We start from the raw sequence: 27,121 nt of genomic DNA, 5'->3' as shown, positions 1-27,121 counted from the left end.
TGAAGTAAGAATCCGATTAGTTAGGCTACTGACTGAATATGAAAAGTCTTAGGCCAGTAGCCAACTCTAAGTTCGGCAAAAGTCAGCAGTTCTACTTTATTGAAATACAACTAGACAAATACATACGATCTGTTTTCAAAATATCATGTTATTCATCTGATAAAAACAACTTCCCCAAAATTCCAAGTAAGTGAAAGGGAAAATGTCTATTTATAGACATAGGGAATTTCCTTTTGTATGATTATCCAGACTCAAATAAAAATATAACTCTTTAGAATGATTTCTGATAATTTGCATTTTTTTGAATGGCAATTCTGAAATTGGCAATAAAGAGTATTCTTCGATTAAAAATGAAAATTGAAAAATCAATTTCTTTCGAGAAAACAACTTATTAGAAAAAAGTAGACGTCAATTTGACATTTCCCTTTTAGGAGCATAATAACTAAGAGTTATCTCCCTTAGCAAGATGGAGGAAAATGAAGCTGAAAAAAACAATCAACCCCAATTAAATGTTGACAACATGAGTTTTGACATCCCTGAGGTGATTATCATTGAATTGGTAATATGTATCAGCATCTTAGGATATCGATCTGTGATTATCATATCAGAATCACGGCCAGTGAATTTGGATTAAGATTTTATCGATGTCAAAATAAGGGGGTGGGGCTAAATCGTAAACAGCTAAGAACTGCTTTTGGTCGATTTAAAAAAAAATACCATATCTGTATGTATTATGGTTTAATGGATTTAATTAGTGTTGGACCACACTTAAATCACTAAATGCCTTTGTAGTTGTAACCCAGTTCTTGCACTGTTAGATGATAGAAAATATGCAAAACGTCTAGTCTAGTCTGGTCCTTCAGATGGAACAATAAATTGAGGCTCAGTGATCCCTGAACAGTCAAAATCGACAAAAAAAAAGAGTTAATGTCAATGTCCTTGCAAAATTTTCCACATTACACACTGCTTGATGTTGCCAGTCTTCAATCAGGTGCGAACAAGTAGGACGTAATACTCCATTCATTTCATTCCACTTATTATGGTAGCCCAAATAAGGTTGTACAATCTGCTCACCTTATAGTTAACGGTCTTTTATTGTTTGTAGTTGGATGATGCCGAGTTTGATTTACCAACAGTTGAAAAAGCACCAACATTGGAGAGTATTTTAAATGAGGTAAGATTGATTTCTCACCTTTTTTCCCCTGATTTTAATATTATATGCGTACATGAAATGTGGAGCACACATTGGTGTCATCTGTCCGACCATAACTGCTCGTAAACACTCTAGAAGCCACAATTCTGGACGGATTTTGATGAAACTTGGTAGAAGTGTTCGTAATCACCCAAGAATGAAGCCTATTCAAAAATTCAAAAATATGAGATATAATACTTGAAAACAATATTTAGCCTGTAAACACTCTAGAAGGCTCAATTCTTGCCAGATTTTGACATTACTTGAAATCATCCATTATCATTGATTGATATTGTACTGCCAAATATTCTTAATCTATAATAAGATAAAAGCTGCAAGTGGGCATATATTACGTTGTCTGGCAAGCTATCTTTTTACATTATACAGAGCTTTTTCTACTTTTTTTTCAAATTTTTTGTTATTGAAGGATGAAGATGGAGTATCAGTTTTAGATGAGGAAGATATACCGTCTGCTGTTCAAACATTCCGAGGAGATTCCGGTGAGACTTCCTCTCTATCTAGTCAGGATAGTTATCTTAGTGATAGACCAAGGAAAAGAGACAAGTAAGTTTGTCAAGACTTTATAAGAATGATTTATGAAAGGCAAAGTTGAAAAACAAAGAAGAAAAATAAAATTAGTTTAAAAAAATAATTGTAGAAATAAAAAAAGAACAAAAATCATATATTTAAAAAAAAATAATTGGGAATTCAATCTATTGCCATATGAGAATGATGGCCACCATACTAGTTTGTTCATTTAAAGTTTAAACAAATTAAACATTTTAGTCAAGGTGTAAAATTTCTTTAATTCAATTCAATATCACATTAAAATCTATGTATGAGGTCTATAAAAATATTGTTGCACAAGTCTGTCTATTGGTAGATTATCTAGTGGTGGAGCCTTAGGTTGGGTAGAGGGGGCAGCCTCCTCCCCTTCCACACCCCCCCCCCCCCCCCCCCTCGCAGCCCGAAAGCAATTTTTTCGGTCAAAAATCACATAAATAGGTTAGAGATTCGGGCAATCTCAGATATCTCGCCCCCCTCGGAAGTAAACCTGGCTCCTCGCTGAGATTATCATGTGAAACTGTAGTCTAATTTAAATTTTTTTATAATGAGTATGTCCACCTTTACTCTTCAGGAAGAAATTACCGAAGAAGCCAGTACATGGTTCAGTTTTACGACCATGTAGGTTAAAAAGTTTGTCTGCTCAGTTATTGTCTGCTGCTGTAAGTTAGATTGTTTTTAAATGATTTTATGGAGGCCTTCAGTTGTTTGCTGTGGAGAGAGGATTTTTGATATGCCATTTTGCACCATTCCAATCTGTTAGCATCTAATACATATGTACTTGTGTATTATTAAACAAATTGTGCATCAAAATATCTGTGTAGATTGTTCGATTTTTTTTTAATTCATTTGTTGTATTGTCCACATGGTCTGACTTTTACACAATACCAAGTCCTTGTGGTTCTAATTCAATGTTAAACAGGATCATGTCCTAATGCACCTAATTCTGAGCCATGTAAAATAAAGAGTTTATTATTATTATTATTAACTGTATGTTATTTTTCAGGATAGGGTTGATGCTGGTATGCCAACTGCCATTGTAAGTATTTGTATGTTATTATCATCTTTAATCACTCATAGTTAAGTCCATGAAGGATGTTTATGTAAATCTAGATTCAGACCTTCTAATTGTTGATACCAGTAACTGTTAGCTTATTAGTATGTTCGAAAGGTTCTTTGACATATCATGACAAATTTACATCATTTCAGATTAGTACTGAACACTGTTATCTAAAACTCCCTTTTATTATAGTAGTCCAATCATTTGACCTGAAAGGGATTGTAAAGAGGTTATATTAATAATAATAATAATAATAATACGGACATTTATAAAGCGCTAGTATCCACATCACTGAGGGACATGCTCAAAGCGCTTATTGCTTATTTATCTGTAGCTTAATCAATTCTTGATTCCAATTTGCATCATTTCAATTAGTGGATTTACAAAATTGGAACGGTGAAATTCAATACTATCATTGTTCCAGATACAAATATAGTTTTGAAAGGTTCTCTTTACAATTGCTTTAAAGTAAAATCTTTTTCATAAACCCAGTTTATCTTTTTTTATCTTTTTAGGCTGTAGCTAATTTGATAGCGATTGGATGTTCACATGGTTTGGTTCTAGTCTTTGGTTAGTAATTCCAAACTTTTATGTTTTAGCTGCCCGAAAGAATGGCATTGTTTTAATAATTGAACAAGATTGTATGGCCCTGACCTTACATCTTGATTGATCATATTTATTAGGCAATAACAGTTATTATGTAGACCTCTTTCATCAACGAGGAATTTCGTACAAGTGATCAGAATAAAGATATCTCATAAACAATTATTTTAAAAAAGGGCTGGTTTTAAAATTGTAAAAGAGATCAAATAATAATAAAGATTCTGGAAAAATCTATTCATTGATTATTTCAGACCCTAAACAAGTATTAAAATGGTGTTTAGGTAGTACTGCTGTTGGTTCTCAATATGGTTCAGTATCAGCTCTTAGTTTCAATAGAGACTGCTCCAGACTGCTGTGTGGCTTCGCTAAGGGACAGGTATGTCTTTAATTGAAGTTGCTTAAAGTCTTTGAGATATTTCTTAATTTCATGATCTTCAGTTTCTCGAAAGAAAACATCAGAATAGGATCCATTGGACATAAAGAAACAAATTTGATAAAATTCTGGAGTCTGGAGAATATATTTTATATTGCAGATTACCATGTGGGATCTTACCAATGGTAAATTAATCAGAACTATAACCGATGCTCATCCACAAGGAACAGCTATATTACATGTGAAGGTATGTAGATATGAAATATAAACTACTGAATTGGTTTAGCTTATTTTGGTCATTATTAACTCTTTGAACGCGTGGGTGTGAATGAAAAAGCAGCGTATTATACCCCTATCCTTAGATATATATATTAAAGCTTATGGCATTTATATTATGTGACGTCACTTCATGATAGTCACATAGGATTATATTACATAATTTAATGTGGACGATATAACAGTAGTTTTTGTTGAAAGGATTAACCTAATTATATATACTGATGTAGGAAGTTTCCATGTTTGAATTTGTTAAATAAGGCGGTAAATAGTAGGCTACGAACATGCAATTCTCATTCATTGGCCCACTAATGACAGCATGACTGCAAATTTCAATATTATTTCAAATTTAATTTAGAATAATTGTGAATAGTTCTCATCATACCATTCCATTTCATTGTCCACTAACTTTCTCAACAGCAAGCATGACTGCAAATTTCCATGTTATTTCAATTTGAATTTGCCAGAAATAATGGTGATTAGTAATCATTATTCCATTCCATTTCACTGGCCCACTAATAGTCTCAACATTAGACAAGACTGATTAACTATTTTCTCAAAGTAGATCAATTTCACTTGACTTCATTCCATTTAACCATATATTATTACTATGAACTTGGTAAAAGTTACAAGATCTAACAAAAGTACCATGAATGTTAATCATCTATTATCTCAGTATATTATCTGTTACAGTTCACAGATAATTTAACTCTAGCTGTTTGTAGTGATAGTGGTGGCTCAGTATTCGAACTAGAATTCAAGTAAGACCACTGTGTTTACTGTTGAGGCTTTTGCTTATGTACATTGTATGTAGGTGTTAGGTGGTGAAAGCCGACACAGGTTCCTCTCTCAAAAGCACTGGCACAGGCATCAAAATTTATCTTACATTGAGAGAAAACTTGACATGTATAAGCTTACCGGTATTTGAGATCAAGTTACTTGTAAACTAAACATAGATTAAAAATAGTGGAACTTCATTGTGGAATTGTTTTGTACTTTGGACTGATTTTCTTTTCACTTCTAGGATTTTATATATTTATCCTTTATATTTTAGGAGATTAATTGGCGTTAGAACTTGTGAATCGAAATGTTTATTCTCTGGAAGGTAAGTAATAAGGGTGAAAGCAGAGACAGGATTTACTTGCTGTGGTATCAGAATTTCTCTTACCTAAGTAGGATTCCAAGTCACTTGACCTAATTGTCTACCATACGACAATGCAACTCAATACTGACTGGACTATATGATAAAAATTCAACAAAACAAATTGCAATGAATTGATCACTACCTTAAAGGGATTGAAAAGAGCATTTCAAAGCAACCTTGTATTAATTGGGGACACTGAAAGTGATGTCATGAAACGCATAGTTTTAATGGAATCGCAAGAACTGTAGATGTCTGGCATAAAATTGGAAAGGTGTAAATAAGTTTTATATTACAGTCGAGGTGAAGTGTGTGTTATTGAACCATTACATATGAACTATACAATCAAAGATCATCCAATGCAAGATGTTACAGTTCTAGCTATGGCTTCCTTATCAAAGGTACAGACACATTTTACTTTGTGAAGCTTTTAGTTTCTTTATAAATCATTATCTTATTACAAACTAAAAGGGAGCTGCAATGCCTCAGTGTGTTAGAAACTTGTTTGCTAACCTGAACACCTGGGTTTTAATCCTGGTATGGGTTAAGACAAGACATTCCGATGTTTCAGCCAGGTTTGTTACAGATTATGTTAGAAAAAAGTTTCATGAAAATAATTTTTTTGTCTGTTTCAGGTTTTATTGGTAACATTAAGACCAAATTTAAAAGTAATGTTCATGCAGCCATTAAAGGTAACCATTATTTTCTCTTTCTAAGACAAATAAACAAGAAGTTAAATAGGAATGAGTTTTTTAGAGTTCCCAAGTCTCTTTTTAGATGACAAAAATTGACACTCAATTGGTGAGATTTACACGTTTGGGATTCATGAAGACAGAACACTCAATAAAACAAGTTGGAATGTAGTTCAGAAACATGCCACATTTGCCGAAAAAATAGTAGGTACAGACAGAATTCAAAATGGCGGAGAAGGTAATAGGTGGGAATATTTTGAATGTGACATATCTGCTTTCATACAGTTCGATTGGGGGCAGAATTGGAACAGACGGAACCTATTCAAAACTCTCCAATCAAGCGCCATCCTAGGTATTAAGTGAGCCAGGAGAAAGGTTGATTAAAAGCGGTCAGGGCTTGAAGTTGATGTTTTATTTTTCAGGGTGATGCCTCTACATTACCATTATTAGCTTGGCAGTTTGTGGTCATTCAAGTATCAGAGGAAGACAGAGTTATTGACCCTGTTTTAGCCTATGGTCGAGATCAAACGATATATTTTTACCAAGTTATATGTAAAGGTCCTCAAGACATTAGATGTTCTGGTCTACAGAAAATTGATCTTCCTTATAAACTACTCAGTATTAATGTAAGTTGAGGACTTGTTTTATGAACGGAGAAAAGATTTGACCACACCCTATACACATAATCAGTGTTGAGAGGAAGTTTTTGCATTGGTCAAACATGGAAAAGGCGTGTAGTCAATCAGATGGTACAATAGACTAGGGCCTAGTGTGCTACAGGCTGTAAATTTTAAAGATCACTCCACAGTTGGAAATTGAAAGAGAGTAGTCTCATGCCGCTAGCCTGACAAAAGTTAACCTAATTGCACACTGCATGCTGTTAGAGATATGACCTTCAAATTTGACTGCCAAGAAAAAGCCTCTGAAAATTGAAATGGAATGCAATATGTACAACTAGATGTTCACATTTGAAGGCCTTGACAAAACATTGCCGTGTTCGAGAATAATAATAGGTTAAAGTACTGTATTGTTTAATCTTTGTAAGACATATAGAAGTAGGAAGGTAAACATTAAGAACACAAGTTATATAGATATACTACTTCTAGTTTTATTATATACTACGTATAGAAACACATACAGTAAACATTAAGAACACAAGTTATATAGATATACTACTTCTAGTTTTATTACATACTACGTATAGAAACACATACAGTAAACATTAAGAACACAAGTTATATAGATATACTACTTCTAGGTTTATTACATACTACGTATAGAAACACATACAGGTAACATTAAAAACACAAGATATATAGATATACTACTTCTAGGTTTATTACATACTACGTATAGAAACACATACAGGTAACATTAAAAACACAAGTTATATAGATATACTACTTCTAGGTTTATTACATACTATGTATAGAAACACATACAGGTAACATTAAAAACACAAGATATATAGATATACTACTTCTAGGTTTATTACATACTACGTATAGAAACACATACAGGTAACATTAAAAACACAAGATATATAGATATACTACTTCTAGTTTTATTACATACTACGTATAGAAACACATACAGGTAACATTAAAAACACAAGATATATAGATATACTACTTCTAGGTTTATTATATACTACGTTTAGAAACACATACAGGTAACATTAAAAACACAAGATATATAGATATACTACTTCTAGGTTTATTATATACTAGGTTTAGATACACATACAGGTAACATTAAAAACACAAGATATATAGATATACTACTTCTAGTTTTATTACATACTACGTATAGAAACACATACAGGTAACATTAAAAACACAAGATATATAGATATACTACTTCTAGGTTTATTATATACTACGTTTAGAAACACATACAGGTAACATTAAAAACACAAGATATATAGATATACTACTTCTAGGTTTATTATATACTACGTTTAGAAATACATACAGGTAACATTAAAAACACAAGATACATAGATATACTACTTTTAGGTTTATTACATACTACGTTTAGAAACACATACAGGTAACATTAAAAACACAAGATATATAGATATACTACTTCTAGGTTTATTATATACTAGGTTTAGAAATACATACAGGTAACATTAAAAACACAAGATACATAGATATACTACTTCTAGGTTTATTATATACTAGGTTTAGAAATACATACAGGTAACGTTATCAAGGAATAAGTTATCATATAAATTTCAGTGGATGAATGCCAGAACTCTAGTAACGCTTGATAAAACAGAGAAATTACATGTCATAGATGTACGCTCAGAGGAGGAGCTAGAGGTGAGTTGTAAATGCCAATCAAAGGTCCAAACTTTAGACACAAAGTTGTTTTACAAAATAGTGCAGTAATAGTAAACGAAATAAAACATCATAGAAAGTGCTTTTAAAGTTTTAATTAGCTTTTTCATATTGACATGATATGGTTAAGTACTTGTGGAATTACAGGAACCACAGACATCTGATGGAATATTGGAATGATGGAAATTAAATCCATAAATACCCATACAAACACTTTACAGTTCTTATTTTTCTTTTTCTTTTGATCTTCAGTGATAATTTGTATATTTTGTTTTAAAGGTAATAGATATTAGTGATGTACAGTTGGTGTATGGATCGAGTTTCTTTAAATCGCTAGCTACTGGTGGGAACGTCAGCCAGGCGCTGGTAGGTAACATTCTCTAGTTCTTTAGAAAGTCAACACTTTCATTCAGAGGATTTGAAAATATGGCACCAAATCACTTGAATAACAAGAGTTGTTAACCTTTCTTGCACAAGTTTCATTAATTTACTTGCCAGTGATGTCTGACTTTAGCCATTAAGTGTTATTTTGTGTATTTTGTAATCATGTGAAATCAATACTATTATATAACATGAATAAATCTTTTGTTGTGTCTGTTTTATAGGCGTATGCTGGAGAACAGGCGTGTTATCAATCTATTGTATCACATTCCTCTCAACTATTTACATTGGGAACTAAAACTGTCAGTGTTTATAATATTAGATCATGGAATGAGGTTCGTTTATTTTCAAGATACATTGATAGATTTCAAACATCTTATAGAATGCAAATCTTGATGTTTTGCTTTGTGTTTTTACTGTGGTTGACTCCAACACGTCCATAATCCGTGAGGTTCTATAGCGTTTGACATAATTTGCTAAGTTAAGTCTTATAAACAGTGTCTGTGGTGTCTATTCTAAGCTTGGTAGGCACTTGAAAGTCTGATAACTTGAATGATTCATTTTCACTCATTATTCCAGTCAACCCAGTTGTAAATGGGTACGATAATTCAGGACCAGCAGGTATAAACGATTCTAAGTCTATCTATGACTGAGGACGAGTTTTTAATGAGTAAAGAAAGAGAATCTATTGAATTTTGCATTTGTCTTCCTCTTGTGATTTTAATTTGTGACTCATGGTTTATATTTGTTGTTTTTTTTTTGGACAGAGAATAGATGTATTGGTGAAACAGAATAAATACCATGAAGCTTTAAGTTTAGCTCTATCTTTCTACGATGGTAAAGCTAAAGCTGTTGTTAGCTTAACTAGTTCCTCCTCAAAACGTAGAGATATTGTCTCTCATTTGGTAAGTAAAGGGAGATAATGTTGACTCTCCTGTTTTGGAGGTGATTTTGTTGCTTGACTTTCATTTCATGATATTTTTTTTATATTTTATGCTATGTACAGTATAGCATAGTCCCAATTTTAATAGACATAAGGAAAACAGCTCCGAAGTTTAGGAACTATCTCAGATGAACACCCTTTTTCGTTTTTCCCTGGTAAATTAGCTGTTCTCTCCCTGTTGATTTCCATCGTAAGTAGGGTTTGTTTTATATATTTTAGATTTTAGAGTTATTATTTGACTATGTAGATTTATCAATGACTAAGCTATGTCCTGATAAAGGTAAAATAGAGGCACTAGAAGAATACTATCAGGTAAATATTAAACCATGGATCAAGCATACGTAATAAGGTTGATTGACTTAAAGTCCGGATTATCTAAACAGGAGAAAATAGAAGTAGTGAATGGTTCCTTCTGATTTCTACTGTATCAATAATCCTTCTGATTTCTACTGTATCGATAATCCTTCTGTTTTCTACTGTATCGATAATCCTTCTGTTTTCTACTGTATCGATAATCCTTCTGTTTTCTACTGTATCGATAATCCTTCTGATTTCTACTGTATCGATAATCCTTCTGTTTTCTACTGTATTGATAATCCTTCTGATTTCTACTGTATCGATAATCCTTCTGTTTTCTACTGTATCGATAATCCTTCTGTTTTCTACTGTATCGATAATCCTTCTGATTTCTACTGTATCGATAATCCTTCTGTTTTCTACTGTATCGATAATCCTTCTGTTTTCTACTGTATCGATAATCCTTCTGATTTCTACTGTATCGATAATCCTGTATGCCTAATTGGACACCATACCTTGTCTCTTCCTACCTTTACTTCCATATCTCATATTTGTCACATGACATTCAAATAATTTAACGGAGGTCCCGTGTGCTAGAGGTACTGTATGTATAAAGATCCGTCAACAGATGAGATTTGAAAAAGAGTTGGCTTTTCTGTTCTAAATTTCGTTATTTTTTAAATGTTTCTTATTTGGTTTATTTTCAGGAAATAGTACCAGTTTGTGTAGATTATTGTCTTCACCTCAACAGAACGTAAGAAATTATAACTTATACAAATTTACAACTTGCCAAAACATAAAGGGATTTATTTGAAAGTTTTCTGGAATTAGTTTGTGTAAACTGCTTACTTTACATTTGTTACACACCTCTTTTTTAATTTCCCCTCTTCGGAACAAATTCAGTTGATCAAATAAATATGTTTCAGAAATCTTTTCACATAAAATTTACAATTCTTTAGACTAAAAAATAATGTCTCTTTAGACGTAGCCAATCATAAAAACATTGTATACATTCCATTACAGTGACGTATTATTTGGTAGAATATACGAACGTTTCGGTGAAGATATAATAGCTAAAGGAACCTTTCTAGAATGTTTAGAACCTTATATATTAAATGATAAATTATGCGCCATCCCACCAGCTGTGATGAAAGATTTTGTATGTAATTATGAAGAGAAGGGGATGTTAGATAGTGTAGAAGCCTGTATAGTTCATTTAGATATAGCCAGTCTTGATATACATCAGGTATCTTTTCAGCCTAGAAATGGGTTTTACAAGTCACGCTTTGATTGGTTAAGAATAATGTCATTGGAACGGGGATGTAGTAGAAAACGTGTTAGATCTCACCCCTCAGTCAATTAATGAACTCTTCCACAGGTGCATATTTTCAATTGATATGATACTTTGGTTTGGAGATGTAGAAGAGTTCATTTTCTAAATTAGGGAAGTTTTTCTGCATTGTTATCTATAAACTTATTCCCAGCTCTGGTTATTTTGGTTATCTTGAATGAAATGAATTTGATTTTTAAAGTTTTCATTTAAGTAATTTTGAGTTATTGCCCTTGACACATTATGACATATTAAGAATTGGTTCTCAGATGCATAAAGGTCACATTTTGATTATATACTGGTGAAATCTGATGCACCAAATTAAGGCAAGCTGGCATGAAATCTGATTATTTTTAGGTTGTTAATCTATGCTGGGGTCATGGTCTATATGATGCCATTATCTATGTATATAATCAAGGAATGCTGGACTATGCTACTCCATTAGAGGAACTGTTAATGTTACTAAGTGAAGCTGTATCTGCAGGCAAGCCATTGTCAAGTAAGATTGTGTTACTCCTTTCTGTGTATTTTTTAGAATTGTTTTGAAAGCATTGTGTGTATAATATATAATGTGTGGAATCTTGTGTATAAATATAAAATGGTGCATAGATTTGAAGTATTTTTATACACCCACATGAAATGGGGGGCGTATATTGTCGTCACCCATGTCCGTCGGTGCGTCTGTCCGTCCACAATTGCTCGTAAACACTCTACAGGGCACAATTCTATACGGATTTTAACGAAACTTAGTATGTGTGTTCGCAATCACCCAAGGATAAACCCTATTGAAAATCAGCGAAATCGAAAAATATTTAGCATGAATTATTGCCCTTGTTAATTTTTAGCTCGTAAACACTCTAGAAGGCACAATTCTTGACAGATATGAGTGTTCGTAATCACCCAAGGATAAACCCTATTGAAAATCAGCGAAATCGAAAAATATTTAGTATGAATTATTGCCCTTGTTCTTGCAAACGCGTTTAATTTTTAGCTCGTAAACACTCTAGAAGGCACAATTCTTGACAGATTTTGACGAAACTTGGTATGAGTGTTCGTTATCACCCAAGGATAGACCCTATTGAAAATCAGCGAAATCGAAAAATATTAAGTATGAATTATTGCCCTTGTTCTTGAAAATGCGTGATGGCACAGTTTGTGATGGATTTGGGTATAAGTTGAATATTTCCTGGTGTCTATGTTCGCTATCTAACAAATATTCAATTTCAAACAAAGCTATCAGTGGGCGTATATTACCTTGCCTGGCAAGGTATCTTTAAATCTAATTTTTCATGAAACATGAAATCAAGTTTATTTTCAACTTTCAGATGATCAAATTAAACTAGGAAATAAATTATTAGTGTATATAAGGTAAATCTTTTAAATTATCATTTTTCCGTGACGTACATCTTTGATATACCCTCGTTTTTTAAATAAATGCAAAGACACAAAAGATTTCGTTCAATAGACTCACAAATAGCATTGTCTTCTTTAACCGAATCAAGATCAGAAAATTTATGATGCCCGATCCAATCCAAGATAGGTTTCAAAAATTAAACCTTCTCCCTTTCAGCAAAGGACTTTTGAAGTTTTAGAGTCTATATTAGACTGTGATCTCCTGTTGATAGTTTACCTATATCTAATAACTGTATTTCTATATTATTATTATTAGCTGTTGTTTGGCTGGTCGAGCCTATCCTCTGGGTGATATACCAACAGATCATATAGAAGATGTTAAAAATAAGGTAAGTCCAGTTGAAGTTAAGGTTCTAAGGGGGCTGTTGATTATTTATTTAGTTCTGTTGCACAGTCAGTTAAAGAGTGCTGTAAACTTTACTTGACATCATTTCCTTGGTTACATCGAAGAAATGGTGGTCAGGGTTCTTGTCTCAGTCGGAATGTGAAAGTCTGGTGACCCCGAATAGTTATCTTTTGGCCAGGGATCAGCTTGAAAAAATAACGATATTGATATTGATACATTGACTGGGGAGCTTCTGGCAAAAAATTTGAACATGTTTTGGTCACTATCTATGGATTTCAGATTTAAATGTTTACCCCCAGTTTCACACGCCTTACTTAGGTTTAAAAACTGAGCACTATACACACAAGTATATGTGCATAAAAGTTTTTGTCACTGTCAAAATTGCACCCCAGTTTGTCAAATCTACATTTGGTGTAAACATTTGTGCAATATACTCATAAATATATGGTTTATAATATCTAGTATGTTTTTTCTTGCTATTGTAGGTATTTGAGTGTATCACATGTCTACATACTAAGAAACCAGGATCAGAAGAACCAACCTATCCTCATCTTAGAACATTATTACAATTTGATACGAGAGAATTCCTGAATGTTCTAGCATTGGTATGTAATCTAATTTATTTCCTTTTGTTTTTCATGTTCTTTTACTTAACATAATTCTTTACTTTCATGTGCTCTTCCTTGTAATTTTCATTTCAACATCATTTAGAATATACATGTAGTTGCAGAATACTTTTGGATAATTCTACCCTGTTTTCTTCTGTTGGTTAGGCCATTTGGTGAGCCTGGCTTGGGAAAAATTACTAAGTTTTCAATAAGATGAAAAACCTATGGCTGTAGGCTGTAGGTTGCAAGCCTTCATTGTTGTGTAATGAAAAAGGGAGTAGGAAAATCTATATAGCTGACCTCAACAGCTTAACATTGATTTGAATTCATTTGATTTGCATGTTTTATTAGGAATATAAATGGTTGATTTGATTTCTTCTATTTTCAGGCATTTGAAGAATCAGAATTTAACACAGAACGAGGGTAAATAATTCATTAATCTATTGGTAAAAATAGAGAAAATTATCTAATAAAGCCCTTAAAGGGGAAGTTCACTATCTGCATTATCTATTATACCTAAGTTTCAGAAACTGAAATCATTTAGCTAAGCTAATCAATAATGATGTTCATAGCTAAATGTCAAAATTTAAGCCTTCAAATACATGTGTATCATTAATTATCAGGAAATGAACATTCTTACTGTAAAATTGGATTAAATATTTCTTTTTAAATACATGGAACTGTGTCTTATTGTAATTTATTCTATTCTGATTTTTATTCCAGAGTTCAGAAGCGCCAGAGATTAGTGGATATTTTATTGAAAATTATGGTAGAAAGTGTTGGATTTACTGTAAGTTGTTAGTTTCAATCAAAACACTCTGCTAAGTTAGATTTTTTACATCTGTTCTCAGTTTAGGAGGAGAGGAGAGACATGTGAAACTCCCATTTCATTTCCTAAGATGTAGATTACAGTAGAACTCTCTGAAATGTTACGTTGAGTTTTAAAATTCATCATTGCAATAAGGTACAATGACCCAGGTGTTATTGAGGATGAATAATTCAGGGAAGATGAATGCCAAGAGCATTGACCAAGGACTAACTGATAGACAGGATCCCGGTGGCAAATTGTATAAAAATGGACGACTGAATCTTTCTAATCAAATAAGAGTTGTTTGTTGTTTATTTTGTTGTTTTTAGTTGTTTTGATGTTTTTTAAAGGACCAACTGGTAGACTGCTCATGAACTAAAGTTGTATTGAGGTGTAAAAATGGTTGTTTCTTCTTTTCTTTCTTTCTTTACACAAGTGTACACAGTTATAAACATTTGACTGTTTTATTTCAGCCGACCCAAGTTGGAGTATTGTTTACATTCCTAGCAAGACAGATGGCTAGACATGAAAATACTATAATTGTAAATAGAGTCTTGTTTGAACAGGTACATTGAGATTTTATTAACATTCTTAGGTCATAGTGTTGAATCTATTTCTCGCAAACTTTGGTTGCTTACAAAATATCCAAGTTTCCCACTAGGAAATACAACCTATTTCTATTGTGTTTGAATGTTATTTCTACAGAGAGAGACTTCCCATTTGCCATATTCCTAAGAATTAACGAATACAGAATTAGATCGATCCACATTGCTGTTGTTTGCTAAATTACATGACTTGGTGAAGGTTTATTATAAGGCAACTATTATCAAAGTCCTCTATAGAACAGTTCACGATCTTCTTAATAGCTGCATTTAATCAAAAGTAACAGATTTTTTAAGCCACTCATCAGATCTTCAGGGTGATGATTTACTTTTGGCTGTGAGCAGCATGATTAAGCTATTTTGTACCACTGCAATATTGCTAATGATTATAAATTCTTTATTTTTATTTTTGAAATGTTCAGGTGTTGGAGTTCTTGTCGAACCCAGAAGATGAATCACGTCATGAAGAACGTCAACAAGCTCTGATGGAACTGATACACGCTGGTGGTCTGAAACAATTTAACGAAGATAAATTACTCAGACTGGCTGAAAATGCTAAATTGTGAGTATAAACTATAATTTTGATTTTGCGAAAAAGTATTCCAAAGATATCTAGTGTCTAGTCAAATTTGTTATTTCACGACTATGGTAAAATTTGATTGTACTTTAAGGTATTTACATAAATATTTGAATTTCATTAATTCTACAGATTCATTTAATAAATAGAGATCTAACATTTTTTTTTGTTATTTGATTAAGCAGATCTTTCCTTTTGATTTTCTTGTGTTTTTGGGTGGGATATTTGAAATTACTGAAAAATTGATTAGAAAACAATTTGGATATTACGTCAAAATCAACCAACGTTAAGTACATGGATGAATATTAAAGTGTTTGTTCTATTTTTCAGCTATCGTGTCTGTGAATATTTATATGAGAAGAGAAGAGAATATGATAAAATATTATCATGCTATTTAAAGGACCCATCAAGAAGAGTAAGTTACTTTTCTTTACATGTCTTTATACTGTTAATAATGAGAATTATTATGAGCATTATATTATAACAGAGTTGGCTATGGTTTAAAAAAAATGGTTGTAACTGTAAGGACTCAAATGAAACTGTGAAGATGGAGGTCTATCAATATTTTGATATCAAAGAAGAAAATAAGAGGACAGTTTCACGAAATTCCAACTTAAGATGATTTTAGTGCTGCAGTCATCTGATTGGTCAATCATTAAAATCTGTTTTAAATTTAGCTTAATTAACCAATCAAATTACTATATTTTTTAAAATCTGGATTCCTCTTAATCAAGAGTTTTGTTAAACATGGCCAAGGCATGTAGGCCTAGACTCTGCCTTTCGAAGTGATACCCGCCTTTCAAAGTCAAGGTCACCCGCAACAGTGATACCCGCCTTTCAAAGTCAAGGTCCCCCAACAGTGATACCCGCCTTTCAAAGTCAAGGTCCCCCAACAGTGATACATACCGGTACCTTCAATACAGTTTATGAATGTTTTCACTCATTTAAATGGAATACCTTCAACTATACATGTATTACCATTCTACCATCATTCATCCATTCTTTCCTTCACTCATTCATTCATTCATTCACTCATTTCAGTACCATGCCTTCAACTATATAACCAGTATTATAGACAGTGATAGAACAGAGAGTGAGAAGAACAGTGTTAGAAGGGAAGCATTGAAAAGTTTAGAAGATTTAGTGTCTATAGACTGTAAACAGGCAGCCCATACTGTCATCACCAGCCTAGCTAGTAATTTAAAAGATATTGTAGACAAACTATCATCCAAACCTACATTATTGTTTGAGTTTCTACAAGGAGTCATTTCTTATAGGTAAGCACTGGGTTGATTCAGGGGGGTTTCTATGAATTATATTGACAAGGGGGCTCACACCCTTTTCTTTCCCTACTTAAACCCATGAGAAATTTTTCAAAAATAACATTGGTTTGATCCATTCCGACACATTTTAGGGCAAAAACATACAGAAATCAAAATTAAAATTACTTAGAAATGAAGTGGGGTACAATTGAGAGTACAGAAAATTTTTTTAGGGTGGGGGAGAGATGTACCCCCTGTTCCCCACTGGCACTGAAAATTATATAAAGGTTTGTCCCCCATAAATGGTGTGTACTACACTCAGCATTATACAGTATTGTTATATTTTAGAGATGCCCAAGGAAGTGCTATCAATCCAGATAAACAAGTAAATATAGAAGCTGAAATTGTTGAGAAATATATTTCATTGATGTGTCAGTTTAAACCTGGTGAAGTTTATAATTTTATTAAAGCTACTGAAGGTTATAGACTAGAAGAAACACTTGCTGTAAGTATACTGTATATTTGCGAGTATAATGCGCACCTAACCTAAAAACAACTTGCTGATAAGTTCTATATTGGACAACTAGCTTTTATTATCAAAACCTAGAACTAAAACTGTCGCACCACAGTGATTGCAGAAACAAAAAATATTTTGGAGGTCATATTTCCCAGTCCGAAAACGAGGTATATGTACAGCAACCAAAGCAGTAACGTAACTGTTGGGGAGGAGTGCCTTCCTATGGAGATTTTGGGTAGCTATTGAGCAACCCTATTTTCAGATTTGTTACAGAACAATGTAGCCAATCTGAAAAATATAATGGACAGATGTGACATGATACTAATCTACATGTATCTGCATGTGCTGTTCAGATTTATTAGTATTTTCAAAAGTAAAGTTTTGATCATCTTACAATATATTTCCTAGTTGGAAACTTCTCACTTCCTAGAAGTAACAAATACAATAGTTTAGATCTGTTTACAAATTAGGGGAATCTCATCCACTTATCTAATTTGAATAATTTTTCTAATTATAGATTTGTCGTGAATATAAAGTATCCGAGGCTACAGCTTATTTACTGGAGAAGGCAGGAGATATACACGGTGCTTTTAGAATTATGTTAGAGGTAGATATTCTTTCTTTCTTTTATTGTATTTTATCTACATTGTACCTGAATAAAACTGTATGTTGTGAACTTATTCAAGAGCAAAGGAGGTTGATGCAACAATGCAAAATAAAATTTCTCATTTTACTAACTGACTTTTTTCACATATAATGATGATAGTGTTGGAAAGCCGACACTAGACAGACTTTCAGAAGCTTCCATGTCAATTTTACTTACTTGAGGAAGATTTGAACTCATGGCAACTTCATTGCCTAGCAGACATTTTAGATACGCCAGTCAGAAAATTTTAATTTGATAAATACTGCAAAATAGTGCATTATGGATTTTGGTTAACGTGAAACAACTTTGTGTTTTCTGACCCAGGAGATTTAAAAGGTTTAATTTAATCTCTGAAATTTTACCCTTTCAGAGTGTGCAATATAAACTGAAAATATTTACTCAAAGTGTACAATCAACAGAACAAACTATTAGTGAGTAATTTTTTGTCTCAACTTGAATACCGTACCCAATTATTGTCTAGATAAGTTTTTTTTCTGATATTTTTCGTTGTCATTGTAACAAGTTTTCTACTGCAGTTGCATTCTAACGACATTATTTTTAACCAATCAAAATGTGTCATGTAGGACGAAATGAAATGTGGGATAGCAAAATCCAAAAAGACTATCATAATGCACTGCTTTTGGTTTAGCTATCCCACAATTCATCCTAGTTATCAAGAAACAGGTTCTTCATAACACATTTTGATTGGTTAAAAGTAAGTCATTAGAACTGGACTGTGGTAGAAAACTTGTTAGATTACAATGGAGACCCTAAACTCTTGATACATCCATCTGAATCCATCTATAATCCAGATATAACATTGTTTTGTAGATAATAAAGTGTTATTTGCTGAAGTAGAAGCTGTATTATTAGTGATTATACAACTCTGTCAGAGAAACTCAGGTAAAATGGATGAAAGTGGTAGAGAGGTAAGTTGAAGGAGGCTATGGTGTAAAAGTTTCTGATTCTCCTAAGTCAGAATTGCCAAAACCCTCTCTGAACTAATACATTAACTTTTCTATGACCTTGTTAATGCACATTTATCATATTATTGATGGAAATTGCGTTGGAAATCTTTCCCTTGTGTTGTAAAGTATCTCAGATTTGCCAAGATTTATTACTCTCCTTTAAGGCCTTTCTAATTTTTGTCACATGACAACAAGGGCAAGTAACTCTATTTGACTAGAAGGGAAGTAACTCTTGTTAAGAAGGGATTAATTCAAATCCAGACCACAATGTAACAATAAGCTGCTGTAAAATATCTCATGATTTTATGTAGGCCCTCAATGTGTTTTCAATTCTTTTTCAGTCTCTATGGTTTCCGTTATTAGAAGCAATCATGTCACCTTTAAGAAAATTGAAAGATCATGTGGATAAACAAATATTAGAAGGTATTTTAAGTTTATGCTTGTCTTATCTGAAGTCTCATGCTGTCTGATGAATTTAAGCCTTCCTTGCTCTGATATATTGCTGGCTCAGTGGTTTACACAATTGCTCTCTTACCTAAATGTCAGGGTTTAATCCTAGCATGGGTTGGGATGGGTCAATAATCCAAGGCCCTGTCTGTATGCTATAGCCTATGTACATTAAAGATCCCTCCATAGTTTGAAAACATTTTCTTTGATTTTTTGTAGATTTTAAAGAGATGACCCGCCATGTTTTGAACAGTATGATGGGATACATTTCTCCTCCTGCAATACTGCAGAAAATTGTCCAGGTTTGTACTTTTCTCATAAACCTCAAGTTTTATATTAGAAAGTTAACTTCAATTTCCAAACAAGCTATACTGATGAGGATATTGTATTGGAAAGATATTATATTCCCAGTGGATAACTTAAGCAACTCAAATTACAGGGTTATCTCAGTTTTTGAGAGATATTTTAGAGCGATATCTCTATCTTATGATAAATGAATGAATTTCAGGACCCAGCGTATAATACGGGTAAATTTGGTGAAGTAAAAGAATTAATAATAGGAATGTTAGATAACTATAATTATGAACAGGTATGAATTAATCTAATTGTCAAAACACATTATAGAAAAATAGTTTGCATCCTTAATTATATCCCCATATTATTTGTAACAAATTTGAGATCATTTTTCAAATATTTCCACCAAAATATGTATCAGAATGCACAAAGTCAATTATATTTTTCAAATTTTCCTAGGAAAGAACCCTCTCAGGTGCTCTATTGGAGGCTTAGACCTTGCTGCCACATTGTGAAATTCAGCCTTGACAGTTGTACCCTCATAAAGTCAGTCTGCCCCCTGTTTGTACCCCCAGTCTGTAGGCTGACACTGCCACTGGTGTTTTTAATATTAGAGCTTTTTCAAAGGGCCATAATTCTTCTGTTAATTTATCATTCCTACAATATTTCCAGACTCTAATGAAGACGTGTAAAAATCTGTTGAATCACGATCTACATGTTCATATGAGAAACTTAACGAAGGCTGCTAATAAAGGGTTTGTACCAAGGGGAGAGAACTGCCAGTTATGTGACAGATCATTTACAAGTTCAACTGATTCTGATAATGTTATAGTCTTTAGGTGAATGTTAATTTCATACTTCATGTCGTATAAATTGCTTGTTTGGAAGACTTTACTTTTTGTGTTTTTTGGTAAAAAGATGTATTTCTGCAAAGGTTCTGATTAAGATTTGGCTGAAGAATTGTGCGTTTGGAATTTCTTTGCAGAAAGCTTATAATATGCAAGTGTTTTTTAATCTCTTTTGGATTCTTCCTTCACATGAGAATCAGAAGCAGTTTTTCATTACAATGTGTTATCTTAAAATTCATGATTACACCAATCATATGACAAAAATGATTTCATTATGTAAACAAAATTCCATCTTTACTGATCATGCTCTAGAATTACTAAAAAACTAAGTGATTTAAAACTTGATTTTTTTTCTAATATATGTATATATTTTCAGGTGTTGCCATAGTTACCATCTGCAATGTTTACGTTCTGTAGGATCAATTCACGTTATAGAAGGATTTGAAACGTGGGTGTGTTTTACGTGTAATAATGCTCGAAAGACTGGTAGACTACAGAGTTCACGATTTCATAGATACCTTTCTAATCCTCAGGCTACACAGACGTCATCTCAAAAATCAAGAGAGGTAGGAATAAATTTTATATCTGAAAACTGTGAAGTCTGGTTTGTACACTGTCCAAAAATAATAATAATGGTCACAAATTCTGAAAAAATTTTGAATGTTGTTCTAAGATATGATTATCTAATGCTGACATAATTCTTGTACAAGGTTGGGTTATCCTGTTTGTTTATGACCTTCATTCATTTTGATCCATCGTTACTTGATTAATCTACTTTCAGAATCTGATGGATCCACAGCATGCCCAAGATTTTGAGTATATTCGAAAGTCCATGAAGACTAAATCTAGAGTAAGTACACATCAATTTATCCGCATATTTCCGTTCTGGTGTATTTGAGTTTTACAAACTGTTCAGTATATCAATTTATTATCTTCTATTTCAGCTTGCTATAATGACCGAACTTTCCAAACCAGAACAATCTCGCACGGATTATACTCGTACCAAATCCACCATTTTTAATCACGAGAGTTTTCAATTAAAACTTTCCCCACCACCACCAATGGAGCTGTAGAAACTTTTAATTGACATTTTATATTGATCATAGAACAAAAGAATAGACTGTAGTGTAATGGAGGCAAATGAAGAAATTTTTGAAACGACACTTTGTTTATTCAAATTAAATAACTTAAAACTTAAGTACTGTGCCTGTGCTTTCGTAACTTTGTCATTAGTACAAAGTAACACCTCTTACTCCCTAACTTTAGTAGTGTCTTTCTTTTTAATAATGTATATCAAATTCACCCAGACCTCTTAGCCTCATTTTAACTTATATTTCACTACCGTCTGTGATTAAGTAGGATAGAAAAAATCCGTATTTCAAAAAAAGATACAGAGTTGAGGAAGTCGAGTTATCTGCTGGAATAGAGACAGATGTTCCATACTAGACAGGTAGTTAAGATTACCGTATTTATTTTAAAGAATGTTATATTATTGTAAAATATTTGTTTATATTGATGTTATAATATTTAAACGGTCAACATAGTTTGTATTTCATTTATTTAGTTATTTATTTATTTATTATTTTGCCCTTACGTAGTGGCATTTTGCCGAGCTGTCATCGACCGACCGCCCCCCCCCCCCTCCCCCCCTCACCTCACCCCGAAGAAACGCCACTGTGACCATTCTGTGTCCCCTACTCGGTCCCTCCATAGAAACTTCATTTGCCATTCATTTCTTACTTTTTTGGAAGCTCATCATACCACATGTGTAAGAGTTTGAGACCCGCATTCTTCATAGAAAACCCTTTAGAGATACTAAGAAAGGCCCTGTAACAGCCCTAGAGGGTAAAGCACCCTTAGTGGTCTACCTATTTCTTTTGGGGCCAACAAAAAAGCCAAAAAGGATGGGAAATTAAACAAGATAACAGCAGAATATTGTGTGTTTTTATTCAACAATCCTTACATTTTTTCAATCTAAAACAATCTTTAGGTTTATAATCTTAATATATGCTATCATTAGCAGACAGACTTGCCCAACCATTGACTTTCAGAACCGGAAGTGTCGCTAGTCTCTGAGCTCAGAATACTCAATATGGTCTCCTCTACACTCCGATGATGTTCTCTACCCCATCAAAACCCTATAGCGCTACGCTCCCTTATGTCTGTAATTAGCGCAATGACCAATATCACATCTATTTGGGCAACTGATAAACGCTTTGGCCAGATTTTTGTTGCTCCCTGAATTCTTTGACATAACCAACAGCCTTGCCATTCGAGGAAGATAAATAATGGTCCATCCATCGTGAAATATATTCTTTCTCGTCACCAGTTAACGAGTCCAGCAGTGGATATGGCGGTTTTCCAAAATCTTCATTATCATCTAACGGCAACCCGTGGTATTGCATCAAAAATCTCGTGGTTCTGTCTCTGCCGCGATGAGTTCCGAACCAAGATCTTCCCGGTTGCATCACATAACCTAAAACTGCGACTCTCGTTGGAAATTTCTCGTCTTTCCCGTCATGTTTTGCTAGTTCTTCTACGGATATTGCTGGAAGGTCGTCTGGTTTGGGTAAAGATTCTCGAAGTTTCAAGGTTTCTGCCGATGGTTTGTAGACTTCCGTCTGAAAGTAGAAATTTATTCTGATATTAGAACGTTTGACATTGTCGAATTCCGCATTTCCAACAATTTAGTGACCTATTTGGAATTCATTAATTCGACATAGTTCTGCATGTATTGCTACATAACGCGGAAAGCTCTTTCCCCTTCGCGAGTTCTAAACCACACTTCGGTCCATTACTTACGTCCACGTCATGGTTTCGCATACCTTGCAGTGGAATCCCCCTAAGACGAGCATAAGGTAATGTCTTGTTTATCTACCAATCATCCTTCTGATGAGACTTTGTATGCTTTGAGTGTATATTTGTTATATATGAGAATTTGGTTATGAATAGTTACACTATCAAAGATTCTTATGATCGGGCTTCAACTTAAATAACCAATTTGCCATCCTTCTTCGTCACGTTCAAAAAATAAAGAAAAAAGTACCTTTTGTAGATTTTCTATGTACGATTTACTAAGACCCGCTTGTTTAGCACCTTTAACCAGAACACCGACATATCTACTGGAAGGTTGGTGAGTTTCTGTTGAAACTGCGGACGGTTTGTTCACGTAGACAAATCCATCTAGTTTGCGACCATCGTAAGCTTCAAGTGTTACTTGCGCTTTGTTGTAACCAGATTCAACCCTGTCCATTTGTTCAATAGAATCTTTCGTCATACAGAAAGCAACACCATGGACTTCATCTGTTGGATCTAAAATGTAACGCAGAACGTTCTGGTACCGGTACATTGAAATATTTTTAGACAAATATGCATCAGAATATGAAAAATTGCAGCATATAATCATGGCTGAAAGACTATTGTTACAGGGGGGATCTTTCTTTAAAATAATCCGTTGACCGCATTTTTTTGGGGGGCTATCTATGTCTCCTCTGAAATGTCTTTTAAAAAAAGGGCCCAATTATTTTCGATGTCAATGTAAAGAGATTGTAACGTTTATGTGTATCGGGAACACTGCATCCGTGACTCCACTGAACAAGTTTTTTTTCTTTCTTACTTCTACTACAACTAAGCGTTAATAACTTACGGCAAGGTATTTCTATAAAGACAAGAAGACACATAGGCATCTGACGGAATATTGCAAATAGAACCATAACTGTTCCCGGTCGACATAAAAAGTTCTGAAAACCTCTTAATAATATCATTTTTTTTTTCAAACCATTGATTACCTCCTTTGGTAACGTTGGCATAAGCTGGTTCTACTAGTGGAATTCCAGACAGATTAAAGGCCAACTTCCAGCCTTTCAGAATAGCAGCCGTGTGATCAATGATCTTAACTTTTTTCTTGGTTTCCACAGCCTTGACATCCATGTTACTTCCATAACCAAAAGACCACATTGTATCTTGAGACGCCATTTTTATCTGAAAAGGGAGATACTAAAATGTAAATTGGGACGTTACGATCATTAAATCTATTTCTGAAAATAAATTTAAGATTGGATTGGGCAAAGGGGTGCATTTACTGTGGTCCATTCATCGATGAGGTGGGATACAGTGGCGGAGCTAGGTTTCCGTCCTAGAGGGGGCGGGGGGGGAAGTTTTTGAGATTGTCCTAATTTCTTACCAAGTTCTGACATTTTTGTCCGAAAAACTTGCTTCCGGGGCTGCGAGGGGGAGTAGTCTTAGCCATTAGGTCTATAGCATTGGTCCAACAATAGAATAAAAATCAACTAGTCCCCCCCTCCCACCCCCCTCCCTCGTCTTGGATCATCCAAATGATAGGCTTTTAAAGGATCATCATCAAATTTTCACATCTGAAAAATGTGAGCCTATAACTAGATGATTCCAAAGGTATATAGTTACAATAATTCGGCTATTTTGGCTCCGCCACTGGTGGGTTATAGATATCACAAAAGAGTAATTTCTATAAGAATCTATCATATACAGAGTTTATGAGCATTAGTCTACATTTCTGAAAGTGACCTGCATATGAAATTGGATAAAATGTAAGTAGACGGTATTTATCTTTAATAAATAAGAATTAATGAAACACTACTTTCCCCTGATTCAAGCAATGTTTTAATATTGATATATTTTCATGTACTGGTGTATTTATCTTGATTTTTTTAAAATTTGGATGACCTTCACTGTGCTAACAAATTAACAAATCGTTTTCAGTTTATAAATTTTATAATTCTATACAACATATTGATAATTTACCCACGTTAATCAGAGCATAAAAAGTGAATAATTTATAGATAAGAGCCTTACCCTAGAGATTCTTCTAAATTGGATAAATTTCATACAGCTAACGGCTTTATACACATATACAATGACATGGCAGTTTTTCATAGAGACCGCTTCATATAGATAGATGTTTACTTCATGAACAGTTTACATGATATGCCCTATTGCCTCCCTGAATGAACAAAACAGTTGCCTATTACTTAAAAAACGGAACACAATTTTAAGATATGCCACTTCTTGGTTGTACAAAAAGTTTGAACAATTTTCATTTTCGTAAGGTTTTGACGTTGAATAACAAGTGGAAATTTAATAGCCTATATATCAGGTGGTAGCTTAAAAAAATGATAATTCATTTTGGAATTATTCCCATGGGCTGAATGTTAGACAGGATCATGTCCTTGTGTATTGCACCTAATTCTGACCCATGCTAAATAAAGAGTTTATTATTATTAAAGTATCAAAGCTAAGTCCATAACGTAAAAGGCCTGTCGTTATGGCATATCATACCCACCAATTTAACTTACTTTTTAATTGTCCGAATTCGCTTTGTTTACTCTTCTGGTCAATTCAAATAACACTGACGTTCTCGATGACCAAGCCTCTTGAATTCTGAATAATCATTTTGTTAATTAGGGACATTAAAATACCATGAACTGAAATTTAGACTGACCAGAGTGGTGAGTCCAGCCCGGGCCGTTGTTATAGGGTTGGAAACCAGCAAGAGATAATTCAGCCCCAGCAAAATAAAAAAGATATAGATTTTGGCACCTCAAAATTGTAAGAAATGTCAGTTATTCATGGCGACGGGACTAGGTGAGCCTATTTTGAAAATAGCCTACTAAGCTACTTTCAATGAAATTTATAAGCACTTCAAATTTGTCTTAGCATTGATCCAGCATTAGAATAAAAATCACCCCTCGTCGTGGATCATCCAAGTGATAGGCTATAAGGATCAACATCAACTTTTCTCTTATGTCCACGACACCAGAAAAATGTGAGCCTATATCCAGATGATTACACAACAATAATTACAATAAATCAGCTTTATGGGGTTAATATTTAAAATGATTTACAACTTTTATAGATCAAGCAGGCCTATCATTTTTCATTCATATTCAGACAATCCTGGTTGAGATTTCTTGCCTCAAATCGACCCCATTCTTTACTTTAGGACAGATATGCCGTACAGGGGTGTTGGTATATCATGGCTAAATAATTCATAGTCCAAACACAGAAAGTTCGGATCTGAGAGAATTTGATTCCGAGGGGCAGTGTAAACTTTGCTCTTGTACTTGTAGTTGGTTACGTAATGATTGAAACTATGGGTACGTTATCGGATGCAATTAAGTACAAAATAACTAAATTAACTATAAATTACGATAATTGGACATTAAAGAAGTTTTATTTTACTATTACCCATTCAATTAGTCCGCAATTTCACAAATAAATAAGAAACTGGACTTAAATTCTTGCAAAACAGGTTTTTGTTAGAGCGTCAGAGGTTTCTATTTGTTTACAAAATGTAAACATCCGGTTTGATCACATGACTATCACATGACACAGGTAAATTGCTTTTGCAGGAAGAAACTTAATTAATCGATTGATTGATGAATTAATTTATTGGTGATATAATTTGATGACAACAAGTGAGTTATGCTTTTATGAGTTTATGGAATGTGCTAGGCAATCAAGTGCAGTTCAGACGTATTGCATAGCAAATTTGGATGCCAAATATTCTGTTGATTGTTTGGTCAAGTGAGGTCGAGGTGAGAAAATGCAAGC

General features: G+C 33.5%; 2 protein-coding genes across 2 annotated transcripts; one reads left to right on the top strand and one right to left on the bottom strand.

The window, feature by feature from the left end:
- The first annotated feature begins 1,105 nt into the window (after positions 1–1,105).
- LOTGIDRAFT_215952 (hypothetical protein) lies at positions 1,106–22,088 on the top strand. Its single transcript, XM_009057510.1, has 39 exons — positions 1,106–1,250; positions 2,309–2,418; positions 2,763–2,795; positions 3,332–3,386; positions 3,671–3,795; positions 3,953–4,039; positions 4,762–4,829; positions 5,123–5,173; positions 5,508–5,610; positions 5,845–5,901; positions 6,324–6,527; positions 8,145–8,228; positions 8,526–8,612; positions 8,852–8,962; positions 9,395–9,532; positions 9,790–9,882; positions 10,575–10,621; positions 10,891–11,113; positions 11,555–11,696; positions 12,523–12,565; positions 12,867–12,939; positions 13,442–13,561; positions 13,953–13,987; positions 14,288–14,354; positions 14,846–14,938; positions 15,397–15,536; positions 15,882–15,966; positions 16,593–16,828; positions 17,162–17,318; positions 17,848–17,937; positions 18,347–18,407; positions 18,808–18,905; positions 19,286–19,367; positions 19,611–19,693; positions 19,900–19,980; positions 20,358–20,524; positions 20,910–21,099; positions 21,315–21,383; positions 21,478–22,088. The coding sequence occupies exons 1-39, from the start codon at positions 1,232–1,234 to the stop codon at positions 21,604–21,606; spliced, it is 3,936 nt and encodes a 1,311-aa protein (XP_009055758.1). The 5' UTR covers positions 1,106–1,231; the 3' UTR covers positions 21,607–22,088.
- Positions 22,089–22,436: 348 nt separating this feature from the next.
- On the bottom strand, positions 22,437–26,856 carry LOTGIDRAFT_232618 (hypothetical protein). The gene is made up of 6 exons (XM_009057509.1): positions 26,756–26,856; positions 25,864–25,948; positions 25,364–25,511; positions 24,322–24,514; positions 23,580–23,845; positions 22,437–23,154 (listed from the first exon to the last, which is right to left on the bottom strand). The coding sequence occupies exons 3-6, from the start codon at positions 25,442–25,444 to the stop codon at positions 22,726–22,728; spliced, it is 969 nt and encodes a 322-aa protein (XP_009055757.1). The 5' UTR covers positions 25,445–25,511; positions 25,864–25,948; positions 26,756–26,856; the 3' UTR covers positions 22,437–22,725.
- Between the last annotated feature and the right edge of the window lie 265 nt (positions 26,857–27,121).

This window comes from Lottia gigantea (assembly GCF_000327385.1).
Source record: "Lottia gigantea unplaced genomic scaffold LOTGIsca_30, whole genome shotgun sequence".
Taxonomy (NCBI): Eukaryota; Metazoa; Mollusca; class Gastropoda; family Lottiidae; genus Lottia; species Lottia gigantea.
Note: the sequence above shows the minus strand (reverse complement) of the source record. Positions and strands in the feature narration are given on the sequence as shown.

Bases quoted from the DNA above. Each gene is read 5' to 3' on its own strand.
- LOTGIDRAFT_232618 (XM_009057509.1), bottom strand. From the start codon at position 25,444: ATGAAAAACTGCCATGTCATTGTATATGTGTATAAAGCCGTTAGCTGT. The intron at 23,846-24,321 runs GTAATCAATGGT...GTTACATTTTAG, and splicing joins TGCCAACGTTACCAAAGGAG to ATCCAACAGATGAAGTCCAT. The intron at 23,155-23,579 runs GTACTTTTTTCT...TTCTACTTTCAG, and splicing joins ACATAGAAAATCTACAAAAG to ACGGAAGTCTACAAACCATC.
- LOTGIDRAFT_215952 (XM_009057510.1), top strand. The intron at 5,611-5,844 runs GTACAGACACAT...TGTCTGTTTCAG, and splicing joins CTATGGCTTCCTTATCAAAG to GTTTTATTGGTAACATTAAG. The intron at 5,902-6,323 runs GTAACCATTATT...TTTATTTTTCAG, and splicing joins TGTTCATGCAGCCATTAAAG to GGTGATGCCTCTACATTACC.